The 17,271-nt window shown below is 29.8% G+C and overlaps 1 protein-coding gene across 1 annotated transcript; it reads left to right on the plus strand.

The window, feature by feature from the left end:
• Positions 1 to 3,880: 3,880 nt before the first annotated feature.
• On the plus strand, positions 3,881 to 11,472 carry LOC118056044 (uncharacterized protein At1g32220, chloroplastic). The gene is made up of 10 exons (XM_035068138.2): positions 3,881 to 4,202; positions 5,007 to 5,136; positions 5,237 to 5,325; positions 5,407 to 5,462; positions 5,548 to 5,603; positions 6,505 to 6,598; positions 9,689 to 9,768; positions 10,010 to 10,052; positions 10,504 to 10,595; positions 11,096 to 11,472. Exons 1-10 carry the CDS (start codon positions 4,141 to 4,143, stop codon positions 11,273 to 11,275), a joined length of 882 nt encoding a protein of 293 aa, XP_034924029.1. The 5' UTR covers positions 3,881 to 4,140; the 3' UTR covers positions 11,276 to 11,472.
• Positions 11,473 to 17,271: the final 5,799 nt, after the last annotated feature.

Here is a 17,271-nt window from a genome sequence, read left to right on the forward strand (position 1 = left end):
ATCGTTATTTTAATATCATCTAAGAGGCAATTTAGTTTTTGACCAAATATAAAAAATAATAATTAAAATATACAGTGAAACGATGAAAATGTCTTTTAAAAGCAAATTTTTTAAAACTGGAGTTAAAAGGCATTTTAGTATTTCCACAATGATTTTTTTTTGTTATTATTAAGTTAATTTAGGAGAAATTTAGTATTTGAATAAATAAAAAAACAAAAAGGTTAGGTGGGTGTAGCGCACTCCTAAAAACGTGGGAGGTGGTGCGTGCAACACCTCTTCATATTTAAAATTACCCTTCCACCATGTCACTAGAATCTCATCCATGTCAGATGGTGGTTAGATTTGTTTTTAGTAAATCTTTATTTTTTTTTTCTTTTTTTTTCTTTCTTCTCGCTTGAAAAGTACATTTTGATCCTCTTTGTTGTTGGTATCTCAACTTCAATCCTTATTCTTTTTATTTTTAATTTTTATTCCTAGTCCTTTTATAAATTTTTTTTTTCAATTTCGTCTATCAATTCCATCACATATATTGCTTTTTTTTTTTCCAAGTTGATCTTTATTCTTTTGATTTTTTAAATTTTTTTTCTTGGTCTTTTGTAAAAGTTTTATTGGTTTTTAATTTCATCATTAAATCCAAATTTATTGTATTAAGCTTTTCCAATTTGATCCTTATTGTTTTATTTTCTAATTTTTTTTCTTGACATTTTTGTAAAAAAAAATTTATTTTCAATTTTATCATTCAATCCAAATTTATTGTATAATATTTTTATCAATTTGATTCTCATTGTTTTTATTTTTTTCCCTTATTGTTAATGTAACAACTCAATTGTTTCTCATTCAATCGTGACACATTGGTCAATCAAACAACATGAAATTGGAATTATATAGATATTAATCGATATGGTGCAATGCTCGTATAATAACATGATTCAATATCCTAATAGAAAAGAATACACAATACAATGCATTCATATCATTATATCTTCATGCTTATAAGTCCACATCCCTGTTTCTAGAAAGTCGTCATTACAAGTCTTTTACAAAAGTATCGATTGACAAATACCTAGTCATTATATTGTTATATAAAATGCATATCACCTAAATACATGATTACATAATTTATAACAAAACACGTGGAATGGAGTTCTATGCGCCTTGACTATATGATGTCCTTGTTACAATTCAATTGCAATATAAAAATAAAAGAATGATTCTTGAAATAATAATAATAATGAACAGAATTACATGATTAAGCATTTTACTATTAACTTGGATAGATAAATTCTTATTGTGAACTTCATAAAGCAAGGTCATTAATGATTTCATTGTTTAATAATAATCTTATACGCGCATCCCAATCATTCAACTTAATAGTCTAAGGTTAACCCTTTCCCAGTCTGCATTGATTCAAAAATCTAAATACTCGATATTTATTATGATTATTTGATATATGTTATATTAGCCAAACACTTTATTCAATCCTAGTTATCCGTATCATGGATATCATTAGCCAAATTTAATCGCATCATTCAATCTCGTTATCGTTATGGATACCATTAGTCACAGCTAATCCTGTTATTCATTCTAGTTAATCGTTCATGGAGATACTATTAATCGAAGTTAATCATATTATTTAGTCAATTATATCACGAGTAATCTCACACAACATGTTTTAGTAGCAACAATATGCATAAAATCCATTGTAAAGATTTTTAACATAAATACGGATAATGATGAAGACCACCTACCTGCTCCTCTTACGGAGTGTTGTCATCCAGTCGAATGTCCAATCCCGGTCGCACCTCCTAATACATCAAATAATCATCAATCAATATTTGCCCATTCAGTAACCTCATAAACTAATACCATATACATTTCAAGAATATACATATTCACATGCAAGTGTTCTTCATATCATATTCTCATACAATAAAAGTCATCATATTCATATATTTCTCTCAATTTAAATGTAGGTTACCCATGGAAATTCTAGGGTTTAATTCTTGAGTCTTGTAGTGGGGTTAGGCCAAATTGACAATGGAATCGTTATATCATTTTTGCATGAAATTTCATTAACGAAAACTAAGTAATTAGGTTACGCATAAAGTCTACAAGTCATCAATATAAAAATCATCAGCTTTCCCATCTCATTTAGGATTTATACACTTAAAATCATTCATTTATTCACTTCCATATCTTTTTTTTTTGTAAAGGTCTCCATTTATGTCATTTCATTCCTTATTCTACTTAAATCTTCTCATTTAGCTGTTTAATCCTATTATAAAAAAAGTAAAAACCCTAAATCTTTCATTTTGAGTTTTCTCCCTCTCCATTGTCCGAAATCTTGAAGTAACAACCAAGGAAGTGATACCATTCTTACCTCACAATTTTAAACAATTTTAGGGAAGGTTTTGGGTGATTATTTTCTTCTCTTCCTTTCAATTTTTGTCACTCTTTCTCCTGATGTTCCAGTCGGCCCTCTAGGCTCCCTTTTCTTTCATGTTTTTGGTTATTACTCTTTTCTCTAACTCTCCATTCACTTAAACACTTAAGAGAAATGACATACAAGCTAGTTTAATTAGTTTTTTTTCTTTCTTTCTTTGAAGGGAAAGAGTTTCTGCAACTAAAGTTGTTGCTGGTTTTGGGGGAGAGAAAAAGTCATCTCTTTTTCCTTCCCTGTATTAATACCTCTCTTAAATGGGATAATGGTGTTTTGATGTTGGTCGTCCTTATTCTTATTCCTCTCTTTGGTTAACTTATGGTTGGTTCCCCTCCTCCTATAATTCTCACCTAGAATAGGTAGGCTAATATCATTTAATTATTTTGGTTTTTACAGTTAATTTTTTTTTAATTTTACTTATTCAATCAAAAAATTATTTTTATTTTTATGTTAGTTTTGATCCTTATTTTTTTTTTGATTTTTTTGTATCCTTTTTGCTAAATTGATTTTTCTTTTTAATTTCAATCTCTAATCTAATATAAATTTATTTTGTATTTCAATTTTTATAATCATTATTTTAACTTTTTATTTTCTCAATCCTCTTTTTCTTTAATTAAAATTATTTTTTTAGAATTGAACTTCATGGTTTTTTCAAATAGAGTACTTCGGGTCTAATGACTTGGGTCAAGGGTTTGCAAAGTTAATATAAGTTGATGCTTTTTTAAATAGGCTTTATAATTCTCTTTATTTTTTCACTGTGGCGAGTTTGACGAGATATCTCAGGTTGGCTTAACCTTGATTACTAAAGTTACAAGTTTGTTATTTTAACTTAGATTGACAAGGGATAATTTTTATGTATTTTTTATTCCATTTTATTTTTTTATATTTAATGGACCGTGAATTGAGTTGCTTTATTTGTCTCATTTTAATAATATATATTTTTTTTGAGATTATCTTGATTACTTTTCTTTTTAAATTCAATCCATCTTTTATTGTTTTTAGGTTTTTTTATTTAATTAAAATAAAATTAATTTATTTGATTCAATCGGATCTATAATCCAAGCCATAACTTTTTTTTTTAAAACACATTTATAGCTCCAAAACATTAATTTTTTATAAAAAAATAATTTTTTGTCCGGCAAATCATGAACGTCAAACATAGTCACATCTAATTAAAAATTTATTATAAATAGTCATCGGCAATGGGCAAAACTAATCAGAGCTAACTTAAAATTATAAATATGTAATTTGATATTTAACTAATATCAAATAAATCATTAAACGATTAACCTAATTCATTTTTTATTAGAACCTGTTTGGCATATTGACCGTTTATTTGCTATTTTTTATTTATTTTAATATTAAAAATAAATTTTTTTTTTAAAAAATATTTTAATATATTTTTAGTTATTAATCACTGAATCAACCACCCTGTAAGAGAGAAGTAAGGAGTAAAGGAAGCAAAGAGAATTACTGGTAATTAGTGAAGACACGTTCCATGGCTATGTCGCGCCTCACTGGTAGTTATAGCTATCAAAGGTGGCAACGAATCCCACCTTCATCTTCATCTTCTCAAAGAACTAGATTCTATCCTATACTTAGATTTCTTCTGTCCAATAACTCAAGCAATCTGATTCTCCGTTTTCTTTTCTTGCTCCAAATTCTTAAAAGCAAAATAAGAAAGTGAAAGCATAAACAACATGAAGAAGACCATCATTTCACGCTTGCTACATTCACAGTCTCCACCATTTCTTAAACCCCAGTAAGTGCTAGCAATTTCTAAATAACATGTTAGTGATTTTGTTTTTTCATTTCTTGAAGTTATACGGCTCTATTCTCATCTGGGTTTTTATCAATTTTCTGAATTGAATGATATATCTATAATTGACTTGCTAAAATTACAAGAAGTTAACTAGGCAGAAGGAATTCTTTTCTGATGATTAAATGAAGGATTGAAAGTGTTAATTACTTTCAAGAATTTGTGTTTGTCAACACGGATATGACCACATTTGATGACCATTAAACATACATGGCTTGATTATTAATTAGCTTTTTAATGATTAAATAGATCAAAGATGAATTATGGTGAAAAAGGAGATGGGATGCTAAAATGTTGTGATTATATTCGTGAATCTGCTATGCATGTTAATGAGTGATCATTGGAGAGGATATTCGTAAAAGATATGAAGGATGCTGGGTGAAAAGGGGGTATGCTTTTGGGGCTCGTTGCAATTGTTAATGTGCTTGTCAAGTTTATGGAGATAGTTTATCTAATGATTAGTGTTGGATGTATCTGAAGGTGATAAAAGTACCATAATGTGGCTGAAGCGAATCATACAAGAATTTTAATGGACCCAATGCCATACTAAAATGATCTATTATGATTGATTCACACTTCTTTCACATATTTTCTTGCATTTCTTTTATCCAAACCAGAGATTTTAAATCATTTCATCCTGAATTTTCCCCTCAATAGACTGAATTTATATTATCGCATTTCAGCTTTTGTTTATTACACCTGCTCCTGGTTTTTAATCCATTATATCTTCATGGAAAATCATTTCAGTTGTTACCGAGACAGTTCACTGTTTGCAGCTAGAATTGGAAGATTCTTGTCTACAGGCTCTGAGAAGGTTGATGGATCATCAAAACTTGAAGAAGCAGAGAGAGAGGAATTTACACCTCCAAGAGAAAAGGTTTCTTGCTTTGTTACAAAGAGACACCTCTCAGATGATTATTCTCTATTTAGAAGTAGTTGATATTATTTTCTTGCTCACTAAAAAGCGACTGGTTTAGCTACTTGTTTTAGGTGGAAATGGATTTGTTGGGTCACATATATGCATAGAAGCTCTAGCCCATGGTTTGAATGTATCCAGCTTGAGCAGGTATTACTTCCTTAATAGGGATCAAGAAAGAACTGAAGGTTTTAGAATACTGCCATTGCTAATTCAACTTTTACTTATCAGGTCGGGAAAATCTTCTCTACATGATCCTTGGGCTAACGACATAGTCTGGCATCAAGGTTACCCATGAGTTGTATTTTCGTTGTTCCTTCCCTCCTTATTGGAATGTGAAGAGTAACACTCCTTTTCATTCTTTGCCTACAGGAGATCTGCTTTCACCTGATTCACTAGGGAATGCACTGAATGGAGTGACCTCTGTGGTATGAGATCTTTTAATCAGTTCTCTTTAATATTAGATAGCATGATCAGAAGATTAAAAGGAGAAGAAAAGTTGAGTTCAAGTACTGATATTAATCATATAATTTTGTATTTGCAACCGCTGATATGGTCTTGTTAATCATTATGGCACGTGTTGGTTCTTTTGAGTCTTTTAACAAAGTAGAGCATGTTGTTATTGAATAGACTATATTTGTTAGAAAAAAAATTGACAGAATGATCACACTTTGGTTATTGGCAAGTTAGAAGTTTGTAACATACAAGTACATTCGTGAAGTTTTATGTTCCATGCAATGACACATATTGGATTATCATGTGCATTAATGATAGGGTTTTTTAGAGGAGAGATTTTTAGTTGTTAACTTGTGCTTGTCATTCTAATTTCTGCTAAGATTACTTTAGCAGTTGGTTTACCTAGTGTGGAGACCTTGTAATTATCCTGTCTGTTTCTAAAATGAGGTATTATCTTCTCAATTAGTTTCATAAGAAAACATTTCCTCTGACTACAACTTGACAAAGTAAATGCTCTAGTTCTTCATCAATTGTAAGTTTGAGTTGTGAGAATTCTTTTGATGCTTGGATAAATGCTTCAACATTATGCTAGTTCTTGCTCTACTGCAAAACTCACAACGATTGCATCTTTAGTGATATGATTTGTTTCATTATATGGTGTAAACTTTTGTGGGTATATTGCTTTGAGACTGCTAATCTGTATATCAAAATGTTGTGGCATATATACACAAACACAAATTTTTGCGCTAAGACACAAATGCCTCTCTAAGTTTGTTGAGTTTCAAAACTTTGTATTGCAATGAAAATCCACTTTTAAAGAACATTCTTGGGTAGACGATGGTTGTTGTTTTGATTTTAAGTCAACTTTTGTAGATCTCATGTGTTGGAGGTTTTGGCTCAAACTCTTACATGTATGACATCAATGGAACTGCAAATATAAATGCTATTAGAGCTGCCTCAGAACAAGGTTTGGTCTTTTTCTCAGAATATTTCCTTTTTTAACTATTTAATCATGTCCTAAATATTCAATACATGCCTATCATTAATTTAATTTTTCAGAAAATTTCTGTCATAAGGATTGAAAGATTAGTTAGTGATTTATGCAAGAATAAAAAAACAAGGACAAGAGAAGCCGCTCTGGCTAGAGGATGAACTAGGAAGTAGAGAGATTGCTGTTTTTTTTTTTTTTTCAGGAATTATCAACTTTAATAATATTTGAGTTATTGCCTTAGGTTGATAAGTGCCTCCACATTCTACCAATAGTTATTGGGCTCACATGCCACATTTAGTAGAACAAGACTAGCCCATTGGCTCACGCTACGATGTGAGATGAAGCAAAAAAAATTTTAAGTGCAAAAAAAATGACTTTGCATTGGTGACATATCTCCTAAAAAAGAAATAGATTTTAACCATAAATTGAACACTATTTTTTTTTCTAATATTGAGATTGAAAAACATTTGATCTATTTAGGTTAATGTGGGTTGACCTGTGAAATTAATGGGATAATCTTGAAAAAAACAAATTGAAAAGATCAATCCTGAATTAACTCAATGATAAAGGAAAAAATGGGTAAAAAAAAACAGCATTAAATTAAAAAAAACTTAAGTGAATGCGAGTCAACCAAACAAACTCGCGACACACGTCATCAAATTCAATAAATTTTTAATTCCAGAGATTATTTTTCATTTAATTATATGACAATTAAGTGCTTGATAATTTTTTTATGAAACATTTTCTTTAAAAGTAAAAAAACCTTGATAGGCACGTGGAGCCAGGATAGCAAAGGTAGATCATTGATAACAAAGTGTAAAATTGCATTCTTTTAGGTTTGAGTTAAATAAAAAAAATAGATCATCAATAACAAATGATGAAATTGTATTTTTTTTTTAAATTGAAGGGTAGAAAAAAAATTAAACAAAAAAAACAAACAAATAAATAGTTTGGCGGATTAACTTGTTAAACCTGAAAAATAAAATAAAAAAGACTAAAAGAAGCCCACGCAGCTGTGCCTATCTTTAAATTTTTTTTTTTTTTAATTTCTTAAGGGGATGGATGACAAATGTTTTTTTTTTAAAGACAACAGACGATGCGCTGTTTGCTTTCTGCAGAATCCAGCGACCAGAGGTAGCTGGAAAAATAAGGCCTAGGTGTTATTGGCTTAAAAATTCATTTCAATTTATTTTTGACTTGAAACACTTATAAAACACCTTGAACATCTTGATAAGCCTATCTATGGCCTCAAAAAACAAAAAAAAAAAGCTCAAAAAACCGAAGTCAACCTGAATTTAAAAACATTCCCACGTCCCGCGGTCGAATCTATCTCCTCAAGAAATGAGAAAGAAAAAAACACCTAGGTTAAACTTTCCTCATGAAATGGAACCCATTGACACGATTTCAATCATTTTTGTGGTTAGAATCGTCGTCAATGGCCACTTTCTCTCTCTCTATGCTGAAATCTGGCGGTCATCTCTCTTTCTTTTCACACTTTCTTCTCACAAAGAAAGATTGAAAAATGAGGGAAATGAACTTTGGTACTAGAATTGAATTTCTTACAACTAAATTGACTGATCACCTATAAACTGGAAAAGATGGGGGCTTTTAGTATGAAATTCAAAGCCGCCGCCTATCTTAGCCGCTCGTTTCGCTTTGATTTTCTATCTTTCAATCCGAATCTCTCTTAAAAAAAATAAAATACAATTGAGTGTTAATTTGGGCTCAAAAGAGCTCAATTGTGCAAAAGAAAAAAGGTTCAAGGACTAAATTAAAAGTTTAGAAAAAAATACACCATTCCAATGTAGCGTGATTTATAAGAGAGTGAACAATGCATTATCAACAGTAAAAACACCACACGGTTTAGTTTTTGTTAATGCATGATATAGGATTTTTCTGTAGTATGTTTATCATTTTCCTGATAATTGTATAAAATATTAGGCTGTTTAGCTGGGATAATCGAATATTTGGACATGCATGCATCTTGTATATTATCAAGATAACTTGTTAAGCTGTTGCATATTTAAAGAATTTTACATATATTAGTTCTATGTAGCAAAAATCCATAATTTTAAGATTGGTGAAGATAAAAGCAGTTGGATAAAGTTTAATTGAAAGTACAGGGACAAAAGATACTTGAAGAAGTTCAACACTAAAAAGAGAAGGAATACGTTTACAAATCTTATCCCCCTCCCCTCTTTATAACTTCTGCTTAGAGCGCTGAGATTTTCACCATTTGAAGAGAATTTTGGATCAGGGAAACCCCACCAGTGGACTCTTCTTTTCCTTTTTTCATAAAGATTCATGAAAAAAAAATTATAGGGTTTGTGACTGTAATTGTTTAAGCTTTGTTTAAGTTTTTTCTGAATATTATTCACTGAGGTCCTTGATAAAGCTGAGTGTATATGTCATCTCTGGAATCCAAAGTCCAAAATCAAAACAGAAGTAATGGTTATTCTGCTATGACATGGTGAAAACAGTTGGGAGAAGTCTTTAGTGAAGCTTATATCATTCGGTTCTGTTATCAAAATATATTAGAAAGTATTTTATCTGTTTTTTTCTCTTAACAGAGAGAGATCATTATTCATGTTGAGTTAGGGTTTGCTAAATTCTGTCGTTTTGGTGCTCTAGTAAAACTTCGATTGTAAAAGTTAATGATATCCTTATTCTCATTTAGATATCCTCTCATACCAAGATTCTATTACCTTTTCCTTCATGCTCTATACTTTAACATTTTGTTAAGGTATTTATAATGATGGATGTATTTCTAAGGTGGAAACCTCCATTTCATGTTTGATTGAAATAGTGAGCCGCCTGCTTGTTTTCTTCAATAACTTGCATGATTCCTGCAAATAGTTTTCCTTAGTAATCTAATGGGACACAGTAAGGATTTAGTAGTCATGAATCATGATTACTGAAACTTGTGTTCATGTGGAAAACATGTTTCAGGTTAATTTGATGGCTGCCAAAATGTGTTGTTATTCACCTTTTGCATGCTTTTCCAGGTTTACATGTTGAGAATTGATAAATATTGCTGGACTCCTAACTGTTCATGGATGTCTTCAGGTGTCAAAAGATTTGTCTATATCTCTGCTGCGGACTTTGGTCTGGTGAATTATTTACTAAAAGGATATTTTGCTGGAAAGGTACAATTTGTCTACTCGTTCATATTTTATTTCTCTATAATTAAGCTTCTTGTTTTTAGGCCAAGCAAAATGTATGATATTTCAGCACTCTTAGTTCCTATACTTGTCCAGTTCCTTACAGGACCAATCCACATGAACTCTTTTCAATTCTATACATTACCTGTAATGCTCAAAGATTTGTATCTTTATGGCATCAGTTTTTTCAAATCATAACTAGCTTCTAATCTTTCTACTTATGCAGAGATCAACAGAAACCGAACTACTGGATAAATTCCAGCATGGAGGTCAAGTTTCCCATTCTCTTGCTATTGAAATTTGACATTTGGATAATTCTCACATTGCGTAGTAGGGTATTAGTCCAACACAGTTTCAGTTTTATTTATATAGTCCTTGAATTACAAGTGTTAAATTGAAGTTTCAATTGAAATTTATTGTTCTTGACAAAGTCATGCCCAGCTTTTAAGTCCTTCTATTAACATCAAAATTGTATCGCAAGAACTTGTCCTGATCTGTTATACTGATCTTCTTCCTTATTCAAACTTTCCATGAGTTATACAGCTGAATCTTTACTATATATCGTAAGTTCTTGCTGGCTCCATACACCGGCAATTGACATAAATGAGCATTTGAGGATATTCTTTTATTTTCTTCCTATTCTGGCAGTTTGTACGGTGAAGTTAGAGAGAGCAGTTTAATTCCTATAACCACTTTCCTTTTATTTTTTTTTCATTACAGGTGCAATACTTAGGCCAGGTTTCATACATGGTACTCGCAGGGTTGGGAGTGTTCATTTACCTTTAAGCATCATCGGGGCTCCACTGGAGATGGTAATGCACAAAATCTATTCCCCTTTGACGCATTCTTCTGATTCTGTGTCTTATATAATTTACATTCTTCTAGAAAGGACTGATATGCAAGTAATACATGGTTAGTCTTCTTTATTTTAATTTTCATGAGAAGTTGTTTAAGCAAAAAGGAAAGATAAAAATGAATAGGAAGTGAGCTTGTCTGTGGAGAGTGAGCAAATGAAATTGTAGCAGTACTGATGTACCATAGTGCTGTCCTTGGATCTACCATGCCAGAAGTATTCACCAATTAGAAATTTCTCCTTGGATGATAATTGTTTCTTTGGGATGCCATGGTCCATGTTTAGCTACATGTTTGATATAAAACACCCTCTACTCATCATGCTGGTTAATACCTTTTACATATATACCTTCTAACTGTATTCATATCCAATCCATTATGCAATTACTTGGTTTCATACACTTTGAAGCCCAAGATGATAATTTTATCTTCATATTTACAATTAGTATATGGATTACAGGTCCTCCGACATGCTAAACCGCTGACCCGACTCCCACTCATTGGTCCTCTTTTGATACCCCCTGTAAACGTCACTTCAGTGGCAAAGGTTGCTGTAAGAGCTGCAGTTGATCCAGCATTCCCTTCTGGCGTTGTTGATGTCTATGGTATACTACAATATAGCCAACAAAACCCCGCTTAGGCTCTGTCTGTGCTTTTGTGTTTTTCCCTGGATACAAGTACAACAATGATGTAGCGGATCTTTACTAGCAATGCCACTGTCCTGAGCTTGGCCCTTGGCTTGGCCAGCTTGGAAACCAGTGCTGTGAGAATCCATTCCTTTTCTGTTTCTTTTTGAAAATACAAATGCAAACAAAATGAGGCTCGAGTATTCAACTATGGAGATGAAAATCTTCAAAAATTGAGGGAAAATTTATAGCCCTCTGTGCTCCCACCATATTCTGACATGGAAGACCCAGATGAATGCTTCCTATTGGCATGTGTTACCCTCCTAGTGAAGCTCGAGGCAGTTTAACCTTGGAACCAGGACAAGCTTACAGCTGAAATGAATAATAACAGTTCAATTTAAAGCTGTTAGGATTTTTTAGGGATTTGGATTTTTATCCCAGTCAGTGTTAGGGTTGAGTTTTATCTTGCTATTGCTTTGCTACAATAAAGTCGTATAGCAATTAGCAACCATGTGAGACAAAAATTTATTTATTTATCTGCGATTTTTAATGTCTAAACATTACAAAGAACCACACACAAACAGAAAAAGAAGAAAAGGAAGGAGTAATTTTTGGGAAAAAACAAATAAATCTCGAACCTCTCGGCAAGATTCCATGGCAGACTAGGCAGCATTGGAAGCCTTGTCCCATATCATACCGAGCCTAGAATATTCAGCTGTGGAGATGCAAAATCCTTAAAATTTGAGGGAATATTTAGAGTCCTTAATGTGTAACCTAATCATTGCTCGGCTTGGAACACCTAGATTAACGTTTGTTTATGACATGTGTTCCCTCTGAGTGAACCTTAAAGCAATCAGTTTAATCAAGGAACCAAACCAGGACAAGCTTGTTGACATGAATAATGATTCAATTCCATGTTTATTACGGTTTTTTAGGGGTTTGGGCTTTGCATGGCAGTCAGTTCTACGCCTCAGTTTATCTTTAGTTGCCACAATATCTCTCTCTCTGTAAATCAAATATTTGTGTGTCCCCAATAGAAGAAGAAGAAGAAGAAGAAGACAATATAGCAATTAGCAAGCATGTGAGACTAGAAATTATGAATATTCTTGTGTTTTTCTTATTAATTCTCAAAGCACATGAAACACTAAAATATCACTAAACAAGTATCAAAACTCTATTCATTACTAGAAAATTAAAAAAATACAAACGAAAACTTTCTGTCAGTAGATCATGGTGAACTTTACTGATATATTAGTTCCTTGATGTGTTCATCATTAAATATCGATGGGAATATCATCTCAGTATATACCAAGAAAATTACAGTATATAAAAAAATAAAAAAGGCCAAAATGTATAATAATGTGTTATTTATACAGATAAAATTACCAACGAAATAAACTTGTCGGTAAAATTCATTTGTAAATTTATCGATAATATTTAAGTTATGACTTGGCAAATGATTCCTTCTCTCCCCCTCCTGTCCATAACATAGTAGAAAACCCCTCCATTTTATCACAAAATCAACATCCCACCATAAATCCGGCCACCCAACACTCAATCTATCGACATCTTTATTCTGATTTATTTTTTTAAGATTTTTCATATCATGTAAGTAAAACTACTTATTTTTTATTTGAACTCAGTTTGAAAATGTTAATTTTTATTGCCTTGTAGTAGAAATGTATGATTTTTATTGTGAACTCAATTTGCAAAATTACTGTGAATTTTAAGGTATTTTAACTCATGATGGTAATTTTTATTTTAAAAATTTCATTGATTATTTTTCAAAATATTCATATATTTTTATTATGAAGCATAAAAGTGAGGCTTTTGAGAAATTTACCATTTTTCTTAAAGTTGAAAATAAGTTTGGCAAAAAGATTAAAAAGGTTTCAAAGTGATAAAGGTATGGAATATTATTGTATTGATTTTAATATTTTTATTTAATCTAATGGTATTGTGCATAAGTTTATAACTTCATATTCACCTTCTTCAAATGGTGTAGTCTAAAAAAAGAATAAGATGCTAATTGATTTGGTAAATTATATGTGTATAAGTTTTTGTGCTTGTTACCAGGTTTTAAACGAGAGATATTTTATTTGCGAATTTAGTTTTAAATAGAATTTTACACCAAACATAGTTTTTAACTCCTAGATTATGGAAAAGTTATAAGTCAAAATTGAATATTTTAAGATTTTGGGGTTGTTTAGCTTTTGTTAGACTTTTTGATCCTAAAAGACTAAAACTTTGTTGAAAAAATAAAAAAATCAATTGGTGTTTGTTTAGGTTATTCCTTGAATATTAAAGCTTATAGATTTTCTAATCTTGATAATAGAACTTTGGATCTATAGATACTATTTTTCAAGAAAAAAAAAAATTTACTTTTAAAATAGAAAATAACAGGAGGTAAAATTTTTACTAAGAATTATTAGAAATTAGAATGGTATTCTTATTAATCTATCTCATTACATTGAAAAAAAAATATAATTTTATAAATTGCAAACTTATAGGTACTCCTTTTGATTTTAGTATGTATTTGATTCCTTTAAAAAAATGATGATGGTGTTTTCTATATATATATATATATATATATATAAAATATGTTAGTATTATTAAAAGTTTTAGATATTTCTAATTTGCACAAGGCCTGATACCATCTTTTTTATCAGGGTTCTTAAAAGATTTACTAGCAAACCCAAAGCTCAACATTAGAATTCTATAACTCATTTCATAAAATAAAAATGTATTATGACATATTATATTAAAAGTATCATGTTTTATTTGAAGAGTACAATAATGCTTGTTGTGGGGGACATATTGGTCATCTAATTATTGTGAAAGGGGTAAAAAAAATAAAATGAATCACCACCTAGTTTTATGATTATAAAAAACCCTAACTGGTCTTTAAATATTTTTTGGATAAGAGACTGGTTATACTAAAAAAAAGATGAAAATCATCTTAACATATTATATCTAAGATAAATTAAATTATTATTTGATTTTACGATAAAAATAATTATTATGTATATATACCAACATTTCACCTAAACTAAATATATATGTTTATTAGAAGATAGTGATTTGGGAATTTTAGCTTGATAATGAAGCCTAATCCTCTTTTATTATTATTATTATTATTATTATTATTATTATGAGGATAAGATTCAAAATAATAACTAGCAAGACTCATGTTTTGAATTGTTCCCCTTAATTATTCAATTTATATGAACCCATTATAAATTAATTATTACCCCAAGTATATCCATTCTAAATAAACACAAATATTTCCCCAACTCAATTGATATAAACAACTATAATCTATCATGAAATAAATAAAAGCATGAATAAACTGCGGATGTATTCAAAACAACATACATTTGGTTCGAACAATAAATAAATCACATATGGTATTCAAATTGACCTCTTTGAGTCATTGTAGTTGGTTGGGACTGGACAAGAGGCTAGAATGCAAAAAACAGTGCTGAACAAATGGCAATCATGATGCGCACGTGTACTTCACGGGTGCAACGTGCAGTTTTCTTTCAAGGCTTAGATCCACGTGCCATCAAGGCAGGGAGTCACGTGGTGGCGTTTGTGGAGTAGAAGACTTCTTTCTCTTTCTGTTGGTGCTGACGGTGATTTTGTTAGTCCCTACTCTGTCCTAGTCCCTTGTTCTTTCTTTCTTCTCAATTCACTACCTAAACTCTTTTTTTCTCTTTTTTATTTTATAGAAACTTATCATAAGTGAAAGCACCGAAACTACTTCATATTGACTCAAAACTATGACGTGGAAGTGGATTGCACTATCCTAAAGGTCCCAATCAGACGGTTGAAATTACAGATCCTCCGTTCATGGACCCAGTCAGATCCTCGTCATCTAAATCTTAACTTATCTTCCAAGCACACGTGTAACGGCGCGCTTATAAGTTACGAACAGATATGTCTTTCTAATTTTTATTAAGTGGGAAAATTTTCTTTCTTACAGCTTCTCTTTTCACAGTCCAACAAATAAAATTCGTAATTTTGAGGAATGTAATTTAATTGGTTAGGTTTAAGATTTATATTTTAAAGATTATTAGTTTGAATTTTATAAATTTTAAAATTATTAAAAAGTTATATAATTATTAATTTTAAGGTTTCTAAAATTAATCAATATATATATAAACTGATTCAGAACATTCAAATTAATAATAATAATAAAAAAACACTATATCCGAGTACTCTAAACTAGTGTTAATCCAACTGGATCCAAGATTTTATCTTAATTGGGTTTAAAAAAATAATTTGCTCGGTCAAAGTTAGATAATTTTATCAACCTTTTGGTAACTAAATTGATATTATTTTAATTTTTTTTAAAATCTTAAAATGATAACATTATAATTCATTCAAATAAATTTGTTCGACCCATCCTGAAATAATTCAGGATAACTGTCAGCTCTTAACTCTCCACGACTCACTACGGTTGATTTTGTTCAAAATAAATGATGTACTATTGAAATTTTGAAAATGTAACAACAATTTTGAGATTTCGTATTCTCACGGTAAATAACTAAATTAAGCTGTTTTATATTAATGCTTACCTTTAATATCCAATATTAGCTTTGTGATAAAAATTTAAAACAAGGAAATAGAGATTAAAACAAGCTCAAAGTAGAAAAAAAAAAATAAAGAAAATGCCTTCAACGTAATTTAATTTTAACAAAATCCTTTTTTTGCTGTGCTAATAAAATTCCTATTTTGATAATTAAGCTACTATAAAACCAAAGATATTCTTAACAAATTATTAAATGTTTTGATAAGTTTACTCAAAATAATTTAATTTAATTTCAACTCATTATGATGGCTGAAAAATCAGGATTTAATATTCTTTAATTTAAAAATTTGTTTTCAATCTATTTGTTTTTTTTTTCCAAAAACATGTTAAGATATTCTTAACAAATTTTAAATGTTTTGATAAATTTACTCGAAATAATTTAATTTAATTTCAACTCATTATGATGACTAGAAAATCAGGATTTCATTTTTTTAATTTAAAAACCTGTTTTCAATCTATTTTTCACTCAAAATATCTTAAGAACAATGATAAACCTATCAATAATCTCTAAAAAAACAAAAAACTGCTTGATACAAAAAATAAAACCGAGTTCAAAATTTTTTTTTTTTCCATGAATTTTAAAGGTAAAAAACACATATTAGTTTTAACACAACACTTATATTTTTGCATTATTTTTAAAGTGTAAGGATCAAATTGTATTTTTTTTAAACTGTTAACTCGCCACTTATGTTTGATGTCTTTTTTTAATTTGATCTATATTCTTTTAATTCCACCATTGATTAAAAAATTAAAAATAATTAGTTTTTAATTAGAATTAAATCACCCAAAAATAAATTTTGAAAACTAAAATAAATTATTAAAAAATAAATAGTAGATCCATGATATTTTGTATATGCGTGAACATTTCGGTTAAAATCTCACTCCTTTTAGATTTTTACTTAATTATTCCTAAATAAATAATTTTTTTTTTATGTCCTATAAGTAAAATCCCGGTTGTAAATTTGAAAGTGCTATTTTGTTTTTAAATTTTCAAAGGAAAGATATTAAAAATATATTTGATAATCCATCGAGTTTTTACTTTCTATATATATATATATATATATATATGATGTATATGATGGCATGAGAGGTCTATTTCAAATATAGTAGTTGTTTCATAATAGGAATCAAATTACATATATGAAACAAATCAATCTTGGTTATTAATATAGGAAAAAAATATATTTCATCTCCTAGAAAGAGATTGTTGCCTATTTAAATTGTAACAGTGCATGTATGTATGTATGTATGTATGTATGTATGTATGTATGTATGTATATATATATTTCCTTTTTTACAGCAGTTGAGTAAAGCTCAAACTTGCTTGCCTCATCAAATCCAATAAAATAAATAAAAAAAATAAATTAGCAGTCAACTATCCTTCAAATATTTCCTATATAATCTCCACCACCATGA

The sequence above is a fragment of the Populus alba genome, chromosome 4 (genome assembly GCF_005239225.2).
Source record: "Populus alba chromosome 4, ASM523922v2, whole genome shotgun sequence".
In the NCBI taxonomy this organism is placed as follows: Eukaryota; Viridiplantae; Streptophyta; class Magnoliopsida; order Malpighiales; family Salicaceae; genus Populus; species Populus alba.